The 20,044-nt window shown below is 41.8% G+C and overlaps 2 protein-coding genes across 3 annotated transcripts; one reads left to right on the top strand and one right to left on the bottom strand.

Moving 5' to 3' along the window:
• The first annotated feature begins 344 nt into the window (after positions 1–344).
• idh3a (isocitrate dehydrogenase (NAD(+)) 3 catalytic subunit alpha) lies at positions 345–8,109 on the top strand. 2 transcript variants are annotated; one of them, XM_084334754.1, is made up of 12 exons: positions 360–442; positions 792–857; positions 2,960–3,022; positions 3,171–3,254; positions 3,353–3,467; positions 3,889–4,076; positions 4,889–5,022; positions 5,483–5,585; positions 6,299–6,363; positions 6,499–6,583; positions 7,396–7,548; positions 7,658–8,109. In XM_084334754.1, exons 1-12 carry the CDS (start codon positions 416–418, stop codon positions 7,739–7,741), a joined length of 1,167 nt encoding a protein of 388 aa, XP_084190880.1. In that variant the 5' UTR covers positions 360–415; the 3' UTR covers positions 7,742–8,109. The 2 variants fall into 2 exon arrangements, with proteins under 2 accessions (XP_084190881.1, XP_084190880.1); XM_084334755.1 differs by lacking the exon at positions 792–857 and having other exon boundaries at positions 345–442.
• A 449-nt stretch (positions 8,110–8,558) lies between these two features.
• Positions 8,559–19,731, bottom strand: acsbg1 (acyl-CoA synthetase bubblegum family member 1; the record flags this gene model as incomplete). Its single annotated transcript, XM_084335195.1, has 14 exons — positions 8,559–8,635; positions 8,746–8,992; positions 9,569–9,708; positions 9,886–10,103; positions 10,220–10,453; positions 14,034–14,215; positions 15,441–15,611; positions 16,302–16,451; positions 16,888–16,968; positions 17,069–17,189; positions 17,305–17,393; positions 17,497–17,759; positions 17,920–17,987; positions 19,685–19,731. 14 exons carry the CDS (start codon positions 19,729–19,731, stop codon positions 8,559–8,561), a joined length of 2,088 nt encoding a protein of 695 aa, XP_084191321.1.
• Positions 19,732–20,044: the final 313 nt, after the last annotated feature.

The raw sequence follows: 20,044 nt of genomic DNA, 5'->3' as shown, positions 1-20,044 counted from the left end.
AACCCACACCCAACCCCACCCAACCTCCTCCAATGTACAGTTTTTACGTCAAATGATATACTCCCTTTTCTGGACTCTTTTTGTATCACAAACAGTACTGTATTTGCAAATCTGGTATGTCATAAATGTATAGATGTAGCAGTACTGTCTATCTGTATGTCATGTATGTCATGTCCTGATGAATTGAAAATGATGGACCCTGATGTAAACAAGACGAAAGTCTTTCTCTGGTCTGCATCCCCTTAACAATTGTGTGTATTGAGCTGTACTACATTGTACCCATTCTGCAATCTGTTAATAAAGTTTTCAATCAATCAATCAATCATACTTCCTCTTTGGGTAGAGTAGATATTTTGACAGCAGCGGACCGTCGTCCAACTCTCTGCGTAGGAGTTCGGTGAACGAGCTCGTTAGGATGGCAGGAAATGCATGGAGGTCAGCGGTAAGTGATTGGACATAACCTAATAATCCACAAAGTTAGCCTTAAAGCGAGTAGTATTAACGTAACTTGAAAAACTAGTTTCAAGCGGCAACACGCTAAATTGAGAAGGGAGTGTCGCGGCGCTTTTCTAGTGCCCTCGACGGATGCTACAAATGTCATGCTAAGGCAGCTAAGCTAACATGTATTGTAACTTGTTTGCTGTAGCTATAGCAACCTGGCCCTGGCTTCATCATGTAGAAGTTAACCTCGCGATAATAACCGTTCATTGACGTCCACACGTTGTAGCGACAGCCTATAACTAACGCTAATATTGTTCTTATACACATTCTTGTTTATTTACAACCTGCAGATTCATAATCTCCTGAGAAAATTGGGTTTAGTGATCAATGACAAGAAACAAATCAAGCCACAGGAAGTAAGGTCTATGTGCATTGGCTAAAATGATCTCTTGGCTAACTGTTAGCTGGCTTGCTTGCTAGAGAGAAAGTGGTGCTAGAAGTCGAACACCCCTTTTGCTAGTTTTGAGGGCAAATCTGGAATGGACATTTGAGTAACACATTAGCTGGCTCTTCTAAACGTAAACATGTCAGACTGCCATGCTTCCAGTTCAGCTGGGAAAACTGTGAACGTGGCGGCTAACCCGACCTATGTCCAAGTCAAGGTGACCTCTCGTCTTGTCTCTTGTTAACTTGTTATGAGTTATGAGCCATCATAATACCAACTCTTGCCCACCTCGTTATAAGGCTCGCGACTGACAGGCACTTGAAGACTACCCGAGCCATTGTGTTGCCAAGATTGGACATAGCAAATGGTTCCTTCCACTCCCAGAGAGGCTATACTTGTTAATTATGGGCTGGTGATCCCTGTTGTGCCTTAGCCGGTACCCCATCACCCAATGTCCTTTACAGATTCGCCCCAGCAGTTATATCATGCTTTACAGAGATCATTTATTTAGATTAAATGATTCCCATGGTGACCAAGGATTAGTCTTGTATCTTTATATTTGGGATTAAACACACAGTATAAAACTCTTCAGATTGACCACCACACACCAGTCAAAAAAAGAGGACACACAATATCCTTGAGTCATTCTATTGCTACTGTACGTCTGCAGCGCTATAATAAGCTGTATTTGACCTTGCTAATGGGAGAGCCCAGAAGCCTTGCATTGAAAACCTCGTTTTTGCGATAAACAAACAAAAACGTTAATTTAGTGTTTGATTTCATGGACCAATACAACAAGAAGAAACCATGTAGCTTGGTCACTTTTGTGCTGCTCTATAAGTCTTACCAAGGTTTAAGGAGGTGTCACTCAGGCATTGTGTGTGTGTGTGTGTGTGTGTGTGTGTGTGTGTGTGTGTGTGTGTGTGTGTGTGTGTGTGTGTGTGTGTGTGTGTGTGTGTGTGTGTGTGTGTGTGTGTGTGTGTGTGTGTGTGTGTGTGTGTGTGTGTGTGTGTGTGTGTGTGTGTGTGTGTGTGTGTGTGTGTGTGTGTGTGTGTGTGTGTGTGTGTGTGACCCATTCATTGACATCTGATATGCCTTTTTGAATTGTCAAAATATAGGCCTCTTGAATTCTGTGATGCATTAATGGACTATACATGGAGCTAGTACTCATAACGTTTACAACCAGCTTTTGTAACACATGCAGCAAGAAGTCGCACCACAAATAACATGCATTATGATTTCATAACAGTGCAAAACATTATATAGGCTAAACTGAAGAATACACAAGCCGGGCACATGCCAATAGTGGTTGATGTGCTTCTGGGCTCCCTGTTAACTAGTTCCATACTTTACTGCATACTGTATGAGCTAAGCTTACTGGAACATGTTCCCCATTTTCATGTTTCATGGTTGCATGGTCATATCTACTTTAATATTACTGTGTTCATACAAAGTGATATAGCCTAATTCTTCCTATAAAGGCACGTGGTAAGTAATGGCCTTTATTAGAAGGAACAGTCACATTTTCAGGTTGAATTCCAACATCTCTGTGTGTGACAACTTTCTGCACATGTAGCCTGCTGATAAACAGGAAATAGATCATGACGACACCATGCAGAGATGTTGTCTAAAACAGGCCATGTGACCTTACTGATCCATTAATTTATCAGACATGATTTAGGCTAATCATTATTATTATTTTATTTTTTACACGTCAAACGCTGACAAATAAAATAACATAACAATGTTGGCTGACCTATCTCAAACCCGCCCTCTTTTCCCCCATAGGGAAGCAACAGTTGTGATTGGAGGATCAAGAAAAGAGGGCAGGGTTTGAGATAGATCAATTGAATTTTAAGAATAGAAAGAGTAAAGAAATTAGAATAGTAACTAGTTGTGTCTCTAGCACTTTAGAGTAAAGACAAAAGCATGTGGCTGGTGATCATGTCCTACTCTGGCTAGGCTAACTATACACTACATTGTCAAGTTGAACTGGTCTATTGTGAGACACGGAGACAACCCACCGCACCCTTCTACCTGGCTTTCCCCTTCTCTCTCTCTCATCTCTTTCAGGTGTCCCGGGTAGTGGGAACTCTGAAGACAGAGGCTCCACAGTCCAAGATATTCTCCCGTGGGGTATGTTATGTTCGTGGTCACTGGTCAGGCTTGGCTAAATCCTAAGCCTAATAGTTACATTCATCATGAATTCATATTCCTTCTCACTCGTAGGGCTATAACAGGCTCCCTATCATAGGGTCTCACATGTCTTTGTTTTGCTTCACAGATGCAGACTGTCACTTTAATCCCTGGCGATGGAATTGGTCCGGAGATCTCGAGTGCTGTTATGAAGATATTTAAAGCAGCTGATGTCAGTACTGTTACTATTTTCAGATACATTCATATTTCAAACGGGTAGTATAAATGCAGTTGATAGGCTTTCCTTCTGAGTAAACTCCTCTGATCTAGGCACCTATCCAGTGGGAAGAGAGGAACGTTACAGCCATCCAGGGGCCGGGTGGCAAATGGATGATTCCACCTGATTGCAAGGAATCGATGGACAGGAACAAAATTGGTCTCAAAGGTACGTAGCTATACAATCCTGTAGTTAATTGGTTTATTTACTAGTCAGTTGTTTTGTAATAGACTTTTGTAATTTATAACAAATGCAACTAGCAGTGGGAACAATGTAGCCAAATGAAGGATACATAAAATGGAAATATATTTTATGGAGCCCTGTGCACTCCACACTTGTGGGAGAGAAGAAACGGCCATTAAAACCAATAGAAAATAAGATAAGATATTCCTCCAACCTTGGCCTGCATCTGCTGTCAAGAGAATAGTACATTATTTGTCAACAGCATAACTATGGTTGTTTGCAAACATTCACAGCACTCGAAAAAGGGGGCGTTTGGATGTTCGGCAAGTTGTTCAGATTAGAGGCACGTCACATGCATAATATTATTGAAAATATGATTTAAGATGTTTGAACATTTCACATGCAGGGCCTCTGAAGACACCAATTGCTGCCGGTCATCCGTCTATGAACCTACTGCTCAGAAAGACCTTTGACCTCTATGCCAACGTGCGTCCCTGTGTGTCCATTGAAGGCTACCAGACCCCCTACACAGATGTCGACCTGGTGACCATCAGAGAGAACACTGAGGGAGAATACAGTGGGATTGAACATCTGGTAAAGAAATCACATGGCCTACGATATCTATTTTCTTCTATTTTAACTGCTAATCCACCAAAAAAAACGAATTTACATTGTGCTATTCAAATGATCTTTGACAGTTAAGTCAATCTATAAACATAGACAACTGTCTCCTTAAACTGGAAATAAGAGCAACCAAAACTTTAATTTGTGAGCTCATAGAATTTCAGTTTGAGATATTAAATCCAAATGCGTTTTATATGTAGGGCTTACAGCTCTGAATCAGAAAATGTACCCATATCTCAATAAAATCACCATGAGTACTGTCATAGTGTCTTGGGAGTGGCTCCACTGATTTCGTCATTGACTTCCATAGTAGAATGAGTAAAAGTCACTGAAATATATATATATATATATATATATATATATATATATATATATATACCTTTTTAAAGCAGTAGCAAGTCCATAGCCCCAAGCTATTGTTTAATTGCTCCATCCATTGTATTTTCCTGTGAGTCTTTGCCATTTCTTGGACATTCTTCCATTTAAAAGTTTCTATTTGTCTCATCATATTCATGAACACCTTTACCTTTTAAGTAACTCCTCTTTCCTGTTTTGTTAACACATATTCTAAACCCACATCTTCCTCCAGGGGCAGCTCCAGCAGTTGATTGACAGCTTCTACTTAGGGAAAATAACTTACTGTTTTATTTTAGTATTGAATTCCCCTAACCACTGTTCCTATATTGTGGATCTTACCTGACTGTGTGACCTTGTCATTTGTTTTTACTGATCAGAAAGGTATGTTTGAGGTAAATGAGATGCTCTTGATGTGTGCGTTTCAGATAGTTGACGGGGTTGTACAGAGTATTAAGCTCATCACAGAGGACGCCAGCAGGCGCATCGCAGAGTACGCCTTCGAGTATGCCAGGAATAACCAGAGGACCAGCGTCACTGCTGTTCACAAGGCCAACATTATGTGAGTCGCACTCAACGCTTGGTATTATTATTATTATTTTACCAAGCTGTGAATTAAAGATCACTATGCAGCTTTGGGAGAGACATTTTAAACTCAGAGAATTGAAAGAAAAAATGATATGGTATGTTTTCATAACTGAATAAACAAACTGTCAGAGGAGAATTGGGTCCCTGGAACACTGCTTAAAGCTAGAAATATCTGCGTGAAAAGTTTTCGTTTCACTGTGGTTGTTTACAATGGCAGGGCCCACAATTCTGTTTACAAACGTTAAAAGAAGGCTTACGTTTCACAGTGCCTCAAAATATTTTTTTTTTATTTTGGATGACATAATCATAAGGATTACATGTATAGTAAATGTTTTGTACACCAATCTCAGGTTATACAAATATATGAATCCCCTCCCCCAAAACTGCATAGAGCGCCTTTTAAAGTTTGAGTTGCTCTTTTTCTCGTTGCTAAGGCGCATGTCGGACGGGCTGTTCCTACGGAAATGCAGAGAGGCAGCAGAGAAGTACAAAGATGTCAAGTTCACAGAGATGTACCTGGACACCGTTTGCCTAAATGTAAGTGCTGACATTTCCCCCCTTAGATGTATTAGTAGACAATTATATACAAGATACAGTACCAAGAAAATCGTGATTTTTTTTTTTTACGGAAGGTATGTTGATGTAAAATTACCCAAAATGGTTGAACTGTTGTGAAAATGATGACTAAAGCCCCTTTGTCATCATCATTAGGTATCCCTCTGGATAGCAACAGAATCAAACAATTTCAGATTGCATAATCTACTCGGGTTACCCTGACCTGGCCCATCAGTCAGTCGTTCAGTTGTGAAGGGTATCAGCTAGCTAGTCAAGTAATGAAACTAGTTTGCTACAATTTAGTTCATTTTAGTGGTTCAAAAACATCCACAGCAAGTGCAACTGTGACAATTTATGTATCACCTGCTACTGTAGCACACTGGTCCAATTAATGTGTTTCCATTTGAAAGCTTCATGTATTATGATACTACTTTCAATGAACAGAAGGCCTCAACCTACTGAGAGTCGGCTGAGCTCAGAGGGTGCACTACAAACAACACTTCAAATGATACATCTGAAGCTGATAAAATGACACTCCTGACATTAACATTCCTACACTCAGCTATTTCGGACTGAATTAATATCATTGTATGTCATATGCTATATGACATCATTGTTTTTGTAATAATTCAGCCATCTTTGTCCTTCCTAATTATAATAATTGGCCATTCAAACCCCCCCCCCCCCTTTTTTAGATGGTGCAGGACCCCTCACAGTTTGATGTACTAGTGATGCCCAATTTGTATGGTGATATCCTGAGGTAAGGTTCTTTGCTTATTGCATGGCCAAGTTCAAAGATGGATGGTATTAGCCCCATAGCATGTGCATTTGTACATCATGTTTTTCTTCTTCTGGATAACACAAAAATATGAAAATCATGTGTTCACTGTTACAGTGATCTCTGTGCTGGACTGATCGGTGGTCTTGGAGTGACTCCGAGTGGAAATATCGGCACCAATGGTGTCGCTATTTTTGAATCGGTGGGTAAAAATGTCAGCATTCACAGAATTAATGTCAACTTAACTCAAATCAATTAGCCTGCATCTGTAATCGAATATGAATGTGAAATCAGAATCCTGATTTCAGAGACTAATGTCAACCATATTGACTGAATATAATATTGATATGTAAGATAGTAGAATACCAAAAAACGGCAGCCATACTTGATGGATTGAAGTTAATGGGGCCAAATTCAACAACAGCAAAACTATGTGGTAGTCTTCACCTTCCCCAGACTGACGGAGGAAGCATGTGGTAGTCTACACCCTCCCCAGACCAATAGAGGAGGCATGTGGTAGTCTACACCCTCCCCAGACCGACAGTGGAGACATGTGGTAGTCTACACCCTCCCCAGACCAATAGAGGAGGCATGTGGTAGTCTACACCCTCCCCAGACCGACAGAGGAGACATTTGGTAGTCTACACCCTCCCCAGACCGACAGTGGAGACATGTGGTAGTCTACACCCTCCCCAGACTGACAGAGGAGACATGTGGTAGTCTACACCCTCCCCAGACCGACAGTGGAGACATGTGGTAGTCTACACCCTCCCCAGACCAACAGAGACATGTGGTAGTCTACACCCTCCCCAGACCGACAGAGAAGACATGTGGTAGTCTACACCCTCCCCAGACCAACAGAGGAGACATGTGGTAGTCTACACCATCCCCAGACCGACAGTAGGGCAGCGCAACAACCAGGGGGGGAATTGGCATGATGAATAAAATGGGGGATGGGAGCAAATTATAAAAGGCAAAAAGCAACAAAAAAATATATATATCTTTTTTTGCCAGGTCCATGGAACTGCCCCAGACATAGCAGGTAAAGACATGGCCAACCCCACGGCGCTGCTGCTCAGCTCCGTCATGATGCTGAGACACATGGGTCTCCACGGCCACGCCAAGAAGATCGAAACCGCCTGCTTCCAAACCATACGAGATAAGAAGGCAAGTTCCTCCTCTGTCACCCAGTTCTATTTTTAAGAAATAGTGACATGCTGCTTTGATAACGAGTTGCCATTCCCATTTCTATGTGCCTGTGTTGTCTCTCTTTCAGGTTCTGACAAAAGACCTGGGAGGAAACTCAAAATGTTCAGAGTTCACAGCAGCGATATGTGAAAGAGTGCAAGCTGCGGAGTAGAAGGCTGTTGGGGTCTGGGGTTCTGCTGCTTCCCGTCGCTCTCACGGCTGCATTCGCACATATCTTTACTGCAATACTCTATATATGACTCTAGACAAACAAACGACTCGGAAGAGTTTGCACTCCTGTATGTTTTATTTTCGTTCTGCAAACACAAGCACTGTCTTTAAGACTCTTAAGGTTACTGTATACTATATGTGGGATGGATTTTATTCTTTAACTGCTGAATGTGATGTAAGAATGTATCTATTTATTGACAGATTTTGGCCTCTGGTCTGACATATGACGTGAAGTATTGTTTATTTGCTATTAAAGTATTGTATAACCTAATCGGATGTCAATCAAATCACATTAAAATATTACAGATATTTTTCATCAACTCTCTTTGCTCTTGTTTTTAAACAGAACAAATATCCTTTATGCATGAAGGAAGGTGACTTATTAGTCGGGAAGTCACCAATAACCTGAAGGTGAAACAGGCAAGTCATGTGATTCTATGGAGCTGAGTAATGTATGGGGATCATGTACGTGCACAACAATTACAACCTAACACTGAACTGTGTACCTGTCAGATTCATAGTCTTGTTTGAATAGTGGCAGAGAACACAGGAAATTACATCAAAATATGTACTTAAATTGGCAGAGTACCTATATACCAGACAACATTGTTGCACAGCTACCGTGCTGTTTAGGACACTGTTATACAAATAAGTGGTATGACTTTAGGCAGTAAGTATCAAAAAGGTGTAGACTAAATTGAGCAGAGAGAATATTGAGATTGGCCTAAGAGGATGAATATTTACTAAGCAAAAACATGCTATTCTGTGTAGAAGCTCTCGATTTCATTGCGATACATCTCCAGGACAACAGGGCGACGGAGTTTCATTGTGGGACCTGGAAGGAGAAAGGACTTTATTAATAAGGAATTGTTCAATCAAATCTCGTTAAATGCAGAAAGATGACCGTGTTATCAGTTCCAAGCCTCTTATTAGTACCACATTTACCCAACTCTCCTCCAGACACAGAGAAGTCCCTCCTCAGAATGGTCCACTTCTGTATGCATTGAGCATTAGAGGTGGCTGCAGAGTTGACCCTGTTGATTCCCTCCTCAATGGCCTGGTACACCTCCCTGTCTCTCCCTCCGATGATATCTGACACTGCGGTTGCCTGGCTCCCTAGCTGTTGGCAATACTCCACCGCCTCCAGACTGAGCTCCTCTGTGGGCTCCATGGTTTCCGCATTGCTAGAACACTTAAAACACATAATGAAGTCTTGCTAGAAATCTTATTATACAGTGATCTTTCCATATCAAAATAGCTATAGAGTGAACGGGCATCCTATGTTATGCAGATACGTGCTTAGTGGTTAGCAAACACTATATTAGGCTACAACAGTTCACATAATTTGTGGTAGTAAAATTATTCACATAGACTACAATAATTTGTAGTTCTCTGTCTTCCAACATGGCTGCCTGTAACCATTGTTTTGTAGATGGCAATGGAAGAGAGCGGTTGCCATGTGTTGATATATGAGAAATATATAAACACAAATGTAATGAATCACTCTTATTACTGGATTTGTCACAGTAGAACAGTAATATGTTTTCCCAGTGTTTTACCTGCTCTACCACTGGACAGAAATTAGGCATTTTCTTTCAAAAGGGGCTACCTATGGTTACAGGCAGCCATGTTGGAAGAAGGAGAACTACACGAACATTCCGTGCAAGGCCTCTATCGAATTATAATGCTGCAAGGCATGAATGTGTACGCAATTCCACACACAATACAGTGTTGCACGCTTTCCCTGCTATCCACCGTCCTCAATTACCTTTAGAGTTAAAAGCATTGACAAAAACGTCCTCTTGTCTCCGATCAGCATGGCGTTGCTAATGATGGGCAGCTCCTTCTTCACAGCATCCTCTATGGGGACAGGCGGAATATTCTCTCCGCCCGCTGTGATGATCAACTCTGAACGGAAAGAGAGCGAGAGGGCACCATGACATAAGTGACTCAACAACGCGACGGAGGAGCACATGGTACACTCCTCGGAACATAACGCCACGCTCCTGCCGGGTATGTGAATGTTCAGAGTGGAAACGGGTGAACTGTCATACGTGATTAGCTTCTGTTGTGGAAAAAACATACCTTTTATTCTCCCCGTAATATACAGGAAACCTTCCTCGTCTATCTTCCCCAAGTCTCCAGAGCGCAGCCACCCGTCTTCGTCCAAAGCTTCTCTCGTCTTGTCTTCCATATTGAGGAAACCCATGAAAACGTTGCGGCCCCAAAAACAGACTTCGCCAGTCCCTTCAGAGTCCGTGTTGGTGAGCTTGCAGCGGCAGCCAGGGACCACCTTTCCACAGCTGCAAGACAGAACATTTATTTAAAAGAAATTTGAGCAGTTATAAAATAAATCATCAGGGTTGTATTAACTGCAGTATGAAGTGTTAGGTGTGCGTTCCTTTCTCTAAATGCTTACCTTGGCAGTTTGTAAGCTTTGGGGCCTGACATGAAGTGAGGTCCTGTGCTCTCACTCATGCCATAGGCCTCATACAACCGGATATTGAGGCTCAGGAAGAACTGCATGGTTTCACTGCCGATTGGCGCTGCTCCAGAGAAGAACTTCTGACAGCAGGAGAAGCCCAACTCTGCACGGAGTCTTTCCAGTACCAGGCTGTTTGCCAGGGCAAAGAGAAATGGCTTCTCTTCGTTCCTAACAGAAAAGAAAAGTGAGATATCTGGACTGGGGTAAAGTTGGTTACATGACGATATGTCAGATGAGCATCTTTTTTCGCGCCGTGCGTCAGATGACCACCCCGGACTCCAGACGCTCCAGAACTGCCAATCATCCGCTGATGGCAAAATGTATTGGTCAGCGTTGTAGTCAACAAGTGTAGGTTTCCAACGATACCACGTGGCCCCCCCAAATACAGGAAGTAGGTGAAAGTTGACGAGCGAAAACGAGAAGTGAATCACACTTCAGAATAAACTGCGGTGGATGAGGAAATGGATTTTGTCGCCGGTTTTACTCGGCCGTCTCTCCACTAGGCCTTTCACACTGGCTGGGCTCCGTGCCGGAGTCAGTTCCCGAACGTAATCTCGAACCGGCTGGCGCTTTCACACCGGGAATAATTGGTTCGGAACATGAAAAAACGGTGCTCAGTGTTTTCTTAGCGGGCCGAACTAAAGCCTCCGTCATGTTCCGAACCAATTATTCCCGGTGTGAAAGCGCCGGCCGGTTCGAGATTACCGGCCGGTGTGAAAGGCCTAAAAGACTCATTTCAGAACGGATTTCTATACATTTTTTACCTGTACTACATAAGACTTCAGGCTATGGAACCGCAGTGTTTTCCAGCTTATACCTCTATGCTTATACCACTATTATCCCTGTACCCAAAAAATCCAAGCCTGCTTGCCTCAACGACTACCGCCCTGTAGCTCTCACCTCCATAGCCATGAAGTGCTTTGAGAAGCTAGTAAAGGGCTACATCTGCTCCTCCCTCCCCATCAACATGGACCCCCTGCAATTTGCATACCGCCCCAACAGGTCCACGGAGGACGCCATAGCCCATGTGCTGCACACAGCAGCATCACACCTGGACAAGAGGCAGGGGAACTATGTGAGAATGCTATTCATCGACTACAGCTCGGCATTCAATACCATAGTCCCCTCCATACTCATAGCCAAGCTCAGGGACCTGGGCTTGGGCTATGACCTCTGCCAGTGGGTCTTGGACTTCCTGACTGGCAGACCCCAGGTGGTGAGTGCAGGCAACTGCACCTCCTCATCCATCACCCTCAACATAGGGGCCCCCCAGGGCTGTGTTCTGAGTCCCCTCCTCTACTCCCTGTACACACACGACTGTGTGGCTCAGCGGAGTAGCAATACAATCATCAAATTTGCTGACGACACAGTGGTGGTGGGCCTGATCTCTGCCAACGACGAGAGGGCCTACCTGGAAGAGGTCAAGGTCCTGGCGGGATGGTGCCAGGAAAACAGCCTCTCCCTGAACGTCAGCAAAACAAAGGAGATGATTGTGGACTTCAGGAGGTCGGGGGTCAAGGACTACAGCCCCCTCAGCATCGACGGGGCACCGGTTGAGAGAGTCAACAGCTTTAAGTACCTCGGAGCCTACATATCCGAGGACTTGACATGGACCACACACATTGACAGTGTTGTGAAGAAGGCACGACAACGCCTCTACTTCCTCAGGCGCCTAAGGAAGTTCCAAGTCAGCCAGAAGATCCTTAAGAACTTCTACTCATGTACAATAGAGAGCATCTTGACCGGCAACATCACCTCCTGGTTTGGGAATAGCACTGCACAAGACCGAAGCAGACTACAAAGAGTGACACGTTCAGCCGAACGCACAATTGGAGGGGGGCTCCCCACCCTCCAGAACATTTACAACAAGCGTTGCAAGGGCAAGGCTAAGAGAATCATTAAAGACTCCAGTCACCCGAACAACTGCCTCTTTGAACTGCTGCGGTCAGGCAAGCGATACCGGAGTCTCAAGGCGAGCACAGAAAGACTCAGAAGAAGCTTCTATCCCCAGGCCATCAGGCTGCTAAACGAACAATGAATGAACACTACACAACAACAACCACCAAACGCACATAGCACACACATCCACACGCACACACTCACTTTAAACAAACACACTGTAGCACCCACTCCACACACTTTATAGCACACACCCACTTTAAACAAACACACTGTAGCACCCACTCCCCACACTTTATATTTATGGATGAAGGATTGCACTACAACTCGTACACCTTACTGTAAATTGTACCTAAAATTGTACCTCATCCCATTTCTGCTTTGCACTAGATAGTACTGTACATTAGTACACTGCATAGTATTGTGTATTGTATATTATATGGTAACTCAGAACATTGTACATATGTCTATACCGAACACTGTGACCTCATTTTTCTTCTTCTAAATTCATGCTATATTATGTTATTATGTTATTTGATACTATCTTGTCTAGCACAGTCTCTGGAGCGTAACAGTAAGAAGCATTTTGTATGAAAGTATTCTGTACTTCTGTATGACAACTATTAAAGAACTTGAACTTGATATTGGAATATGGAATCTTGCAACCACTACAGAAAAATGTGAGTACACAAGTTCAACTCAAGTTCAGACCTCTGTTACTCTATTTCATTAGCACTAAAAGTGATTTTCCTTTTTTGCATTAGTAACTTCAGAATGTTATCTTTCAAAAGAGACCAGGTGCATGCGTGTGCTATAAGTATAAAGCTAAGCTTTGCAAAAGAAGTATGCAGTCCTCAAGTTCAAGTTAAAAAATTGCCACTTTTCTGGGTGCCTGTTAAGAGGAAAAATATGAAACAGTGATAAATTACGATTGAAATTCAATAATGTTAAATGGAAATTACTTAGAGCTCCAAAACAAATGCTGGTTTAATTCTGGATATCTCCCTAAAATCTGTACCAATTACTTTTTTCAATTTCCTTTTTCAAATGTTACCATTGGAATTCAATATAAATGACTGGTATTTACTTTCCCAAATTGGAGTAAAGTCATTTGGGAAAGTAATTGTCACTGATTTGAGGAGGATATCCAGAATTAAGCAAGGATTGGTTTTGGAATTCTCATTTCCATTTTTTTTATAATAACATAATATTGACCGTTTTATATATTTCCTTCAAAATTGAAACACTAATTTAAGAAAGCAATAAACACTGATTTGAACAGGGATATCTAGAATTAAACCAACATTGGTTTTGGAACTCTAACTAATTTCAATTTAACACCATTGAATTTCAATGGTAATTTATCACCATTTCATATTTTTCCTCAAGAATTAGAACAAATATTTAAGAAAGTAATTAGCACAGATTTGAGAAGATATCCAGAATTAAGCCAGCATTCGTTTTGGAACTCTGAGTAATTTCATTATTTTGTCCGCCCTACCGTGAGTATGAAAATAAATATGTTGACTTCCCTACACGCAAAGAGCCAGAAGTATTGAAGATAGAAATCGAACATGTCAAATATGTGAATATCCAATAACAAACCAACTTTACCCCGTGATATCTGGTGATTGGAAATATCTTCTGAAATATCATTATTTTTTATAAGGAGGATACTTTTAGCCAAAATACATTAAAGTAGCTTGAGTCTATGCTTTTCAACCCACCGGCAATGTAAGTGGTAGATTGTACCACACAGTACCACAGTAACATGTGTTTGAGGAAGTGCAATCAGGTGCAGTTTATGTCAGAATAGTAATTCACCTACATTCAAACTCCAGCTACTTACTTGTGGTCCCACCTTTGATTGACATCCAGGCTAACGGACATCGCCCATGTGACCAGTTTCTTCTTCAAGTAGCCACACTGACTGATCCCCTCTTTGATCTTCTCCATCATCTTCTCCCAGACCCGTGGGACGCCCATGTGTGATGAAGGGTGGACTTCTCTCAGTGTGCTTATCAAACTTCCCTAAACACAGACAGCATGTTGTTGGTTTATTTGCAGTGATACAGTCGATTAGAATAAAGGGTGGGTGAACTATGAACTCCAGTTGCTGAACACAATAACGCCAACAACCACTGATCGCCTCCCTTTCTTTGTGTATTTCAAAAGTACACTTTAACCCACTTAAGTACACTTTAATTCTCCCCTCTGTTGCAGAGTTTAAAACCTTGATCTCCAACCTTTGTTATCAAGTTGTACATGTTTTAATTGATTGTTATCCTTACTTGTCTAATTGTTATGATTGTATGCTGTGTGATTTTATATGCCTTTTTTTGCTTAACTCTATGTACACTCGACGTGACTGTAAATGCGGGAAACCTCAGTTGCCTTTTGAGTTTAAATAAAGGTTTGAAATGAAACCATACTTTTACATTCACTTTTACTAATAAGAGTAGTGAGTGCAATATCATCTAGACTAGAGAGACAATACAGATGACACTCATTCTGGCATTTATAGTCAATGATCAATACTCAATCACCATCATCAATACTCAATTAATAAGAACCAACATTTATTTTTTATGTTGAAGTACTTTAAGTACTTTTGCAGCAGACAACATCTTCTTGATGGTCACCAGTGATGTCATTGTGGGACATTGAATTACAGCTCAAAGAGATGATAAGGTAACCTTATAACCTATAACGGCTATAAGACACGGTATTGCTATTTTTTCGACATAATTTCATGCCGCTGTAATTAACACAACACAATGTGTCCCCAATGACATCACTGATGGCCATATTAATTTACTCTCAATGACCGTCAAACTAAGTTAATGTGTGCAAAGCTGTTTAGAAAGAGATGTGTGTGAGACTGCAAAATAAATCAGCATTGTTTTTTTTGGTGAAGTGCTCCTTTAACCCTTTCATGACCACACTATAGAAGGTTAACCCTTTGAAAGGGTTAAAGGGAGACTTCACCAAAAAAAAAAATGCTGATTTATTTTGCACATAATCTCACACACATCTCTCTCTAAACAGCTTTGCACACATTCAGTGTGTAGTAGTTTGTAGTGTGGTAGTGAAAAGGTTAACCTTCTGTAGTGTGGTAGTGAAAGTGTTAACCCTTTGTAGCATGGTAGTGAAAGGGTTATGGTATCCTTTAATCAAGTGACATATTTCAGTGCATTTTGGTCTCAGGTTTGAGACAACTGGGAACGCTCCTGTGATACCAGCGTTGGCGTTTTACCTTCAAAGCATCCGGTTGTGCAAAGTACACCAGCTCCCCCCACTGGATCCCCGTCCAGAGGTCATAGATCTGAGCGGCGATGTGGCTGAGGGGCAGGTAGCTCACCAGAGACTCCTGCTGAGTGTCCTGCATGTCCCCAGCCCTGCTGGCATGGTGAGCCGTCCATGTGATCTATTTCATACATCCAGATCATACGCTAGTTTAGTTTGATGGGCCCTCCATGTGATCTATTTCATACATCCAGATCATACGCTAGTTTAGTTTGATGGGCCCTCCATGTGATCTATTTCATACATCCAGATCATACGCTAGTTTAGTTTGATGGGCCCTCCATGTGCTCTATTTCATACATCCAGATCATACGCTAGTTTAGTTTGATGGGCCCTCCATGTGATCTATTTCATACATCCAGATCATACGCTAGTTTAGTTTGATGGGCCCTCCATGTGATCTATTTCATACATCCAGATCATACGCTAGTTTAGTTTGATGGGCCCTCCATGTGCTCTATTTCATACATCCAGATCATACGCTAGTTTAGTTTGATGGGCCCTCCATGTGATCTATTTCATACATCCAGATCATACGCTAGTTTAGTTTGATGGGCCCTCCATGTGATCTATTTCATACATCCAGATCATACGCTAGATTAGTTTGATGGGCCCTCCATGTGATCTATTTCATACATCCAGATCATATGCTAGTTTAGTCTGGTGGACAGTTCAGATTTCCTTTGTTTCTTTGATATTTGCCCTGTCACTTTCTTTCTGCTATGTGTCGCATACAGTGATAATGTGGTCATCAAAGTCCAGTTATTATGAGTCTTGTTCTTGATATAGATTGTGATCACATTATACTTACATTGTCGTGGCTGAGCATGACTCCTTTTGGCTTGCCTGTGGTACCAGAGGTATAGATCAGGGCACAGCATTGGTTGGCTCTCTGACTGCTGATGATGTCATCCAGTTCTTTCTCAGAAACATCTAGGCCCAGCTCCATAAACTCCTCCCACTGTCCCGAAAAGGGAAACTTGTGGTCAAAACCTCCTTTATAAACCTCTAAGGTTTTTTTTTTATTTCACCTGATCAAAACCTCCTTTATAAACCTATAAGGGTTTTTTATTTCACCTGGTCAAACCCTCCTTTATAAACCTCTAAGGGTTTTTAATCTCACCTGATCAAAACCTCATTTATAAACCTCTAAGGGTTTTTAATCTCACCTGGTCAAAACCTCCTTTATAAATTTATAAGGGTTTTTAATCTCACCTGGTCAAAATCTCCTTTATAAACATCTATGGATTTTTTATCTCACCTGATCAAATTCTCCTTTATTAACCTCTAAGGGGTTTTAATCTCACCTGCGTAATCTGTTTAATTTGTTGCCTAATTAATAATGAAATAGTGTGTCATGGAATCAAGTCACTTTCTATTTTGTCTAAAGAGGTTACCGAATACAGATTGGGTAGCTTCTGCTTGAGAGGTCCACCGTATTGCACTATGGCTTTCAGATGAGGCAGTCTGTCGCGTATCTAAAAGGCATAAAGAGAGCAGATGCTTACTATTGACCTCAGTGCTTGTTTATACTGAAATAACAATGAGAAATAATAATAAAGCGAAAAGTAACAATACCTGTAATATTTTATCCAATTGCTTTTGATTTTCCACCACAATCACATTGGCTTTGGAGTCACTGGCCACATAATGACAAGCCTCTGGGGAGTTGGTAGCATAGATTCCTGTCATTAGCCCTCTGAAAGGGAGAACAAGATTATATTGTGTTCGTGAATGCATACCTACCAAAAGAAGAGGGAAATGAATTAAATTCAGTACAGTGTGACTGGTTTATGCCGTGTCTCTTATCTCACCCTGCAACGATGGCGCCGATTGCAGAGTAGAACCATTCTGCTGAATTGAATCCTAGTATAGCCACTCCATGGGATCGCTCCAAACCAAGCTGCAACACAACACTTGTTTTCTTAATCTGATCACTGATACTTCCCAGTATTATGCTGATTAGTATGTTGACTTGAGTAAGTCTTGTCGGACATGGTTTATACCTTCATGAAGCTCTTGGCTGCTCTCCGGCAGAACTGGTAATACTCTGAGAAAGTGACCTTTTCCCATTTGCCGTTCTTCTTGCTGGCCAGTGCGTACATGTTTCCGTATTTCTCCACAGATGCTGAGAACATCTGGTGAACCGTGACAGGCTCCTCCGGACAGGCTTCTTCTATCCTCAGTTTGACCGAGCCACTGGCCTCCGTCGTCCAGAGAGACTGGGCCGCAGCGAGAGATGCGCTGACCTCCTCGATGCTTTTCTCCTCTAGAGAGAGAGAGAGGGAGACTCGTCTTAGGAATCCAATCTTATATGTCTCACGTTCTGTCGGCCTACAGGAAGTAGCCGTGGTGATGGTAAGTCCCCACTGATGGCAGATCTTCCACCATCACAGCACAGAGGCCTCTCTGCCCTGTGTAGAACTCACCCACAGAGGCCTGCTCTCCACACTCCCTCAGCTGGTCTGCCATGCACCCATGAGCCAAGGACTCTACGCTGAAACACAGAAGTTGAAACGGGCTCCTGAGAGCTCATATTTACTCCGCATTCAGGCTGTAGTGCAGGCCGCTATGCTCTCATTGGATCACATGGCTCTAACTCTCTGCAGCATAGTTTACCAGCACAATGTCAGGCCTCTGGTGATCCCCCCTCGCTTTGTTCGAGTTGTTCACTGAACGCAAAAGGAAGGGTACTAACTAGCAACTCTGGCAGCTAAGGGTCAGTGATGTTATTCATTAAACAGTGTCGTACTTGAGTGCTACAGTCTTGAGTGCATAGTAGTATATACATAATTAGCATAGTACTGTAGGTAGTAATATAGGCAAGGTGCATTCCTAAGTAGCAGAGTGCATACTAGTAAAAGACAGTATGAAGGTTCTTTTATATTTAATAATTTTTGTATTATCTATCATCTTCATTTCAGATATTGATTGAAGAAGTGTGTTTTTAGTCGACTAAACACTGTTGATAATTGGCTCACTGAAACTGAATCATAGAGGCACAAATTCTATGGAAATTCTTCCATTCTTTGGACTGGGTAAGACTGCCAAACTCAGTGGTTAGGTTGACTTGTGTTTCCGTTCCTCATTTTCATTCAAAGAGTGGTAGCAGGGAGCTGTAATAAAATACCAAGTGGACAGGTTCTTTCATTCCACATAAAGAAGTGGCATGCTGTTCAAACAGCTGATCCTCTGCATGCCAGACTAAATAGTTGGGATGCACCGATACTGGTATGGGATATCGGTCTGATACAGGGCTAAAATAGAATACCGGTATCTGAGAATGTCCCCCGATACTCAAATCTGAGACCAAGAAACACACGTGCCAGAAATCTAAGCAAAGTACCTTGATTTGCTGCATTTTTTTTACACTTATAACCTTTAAAAAAAATATTATATCTCAATAATATTTGTCCAATGACCCCAAAAAGATGGTCCAAGTCTATACTGTTTATTCAAATGAATGGATCGGATCGGCACTCTGTATCGGCTGATACCCAAAGCCCAGGTATCGGTATAGGGACCGAAAAAGTCGAATGGTGCATCCCTTCTAAATAGTGTTGCAAAGTAAAACCCTAATAAAATTTTCTCACAACCAATCCACACTTCAATTGACAATCCACACACAGATAAGTCTTTTAGAAGAGGAGGAACAACAGCTCAATCATTAATAAGTATTTAATTTCCGGCTTTGTCCTGTGGGAGAAATGTTCCCGGATTAATCAAATGTAGACAGTCAGGTAGGCTTGAACAAACAAGGGTTTAATACACCAAAACTTTGGTGAATTTGCTACAGTTCCCTCTGTATATTTACAAAATGTATACTTTTATACTAAAGTGTGATAAACCTGTGGGAAATATTTCCACACTTGGGAGTAGTTAAATTATTTTGTAGTTACTTTATTAAATTGGTGACATTGATCTCAGTTTAAAGTTACTATTAAATGTTATTAGGTACAATCATTATTGATATAGAATATTGAGTGTGTATTATGACATAAGTTTGTTCAGGCCTCTCCTTAGTCCAGTGCACAAGGCCAGGGCACATTTTTTGTTATCTCTGGGTCAACATGTACATTTAGCTATGGGGGAGAGACAAACACTTAGGTTAAGCATTCAAACCTAGATTTTGTGGGGAAATGCACAGATGCCGTAGGATTTTATCATTCTGTAAGTTAACTGTACGTTTCTTACCTGCTCGCGATCTTCTCCACATCTTGGTCCTCGTCAGGGGATTCCATGTTGTTACAGTATAGTATAGTTATCCCTGTGTCTGTCTTCACTGGACCCTCTCGGTTTGTCCAAAGCACCCTTCAGAATCTGACTGGTGCGCTGCAGAAAATCAAAAGCGCTCCTCTGACGGGACAAGCATCGCCTGGCCTGTAGCTGCACAAAGCAAGCTCCTTTTTGGGGACAAAGTTGACAATGCACCACAACGTGCCATGGAAAGTACTTGGGCCACTCTCTCAAGAACATGAACAGAATTTAAATTAGCTTGGTCTTTTCATATGTAAAATAGTAGATAAGGTTTCTCATTTAATCACACAGAAGTGA

The sequence above is a fragment of the Notolepis coatsorum genome (genome assembly GCF_963971535.1).
Source record: "Notolepis coatsorum genome assembly, chromosome: 18".
In the NCBI taxonomy this organism is placed as follows: domain Eukaryota; kingdom Metazoa; phylum Chordata; class Actinopteri; order Aulopiformes; family Paralepididae; genus Notolepis; species Notolepis coatsorum.
Note: the sequence above shows the minus strand (reverse complement) of the source record. Positions and strands in the feature narration are given on the sequence as shown.

Excerpts from the sequence above, each read along its gene's own strand:
- idh3a (XM_084334754.1), top strand. The coding sequence starts at position 416 with ATGGCAGGAAATGCATGGAGGTCAGCG. Across the intron at positions 858-2,959 it reads AACAAATCAAGCCACAGGAA|GTGTCCCGGGTAGTGGGAAC; the intron begins GTAAGGTCTATG and ends CATCTCTTTCAG. Across the intron at positions 3,255-3,352 it reads AGATATTTAAAGCAGCTGAT|GCACCTATCCAGTGGGAAGA; the intron begins GTCAGTACTGTT and ends CCTCTGATCTAG.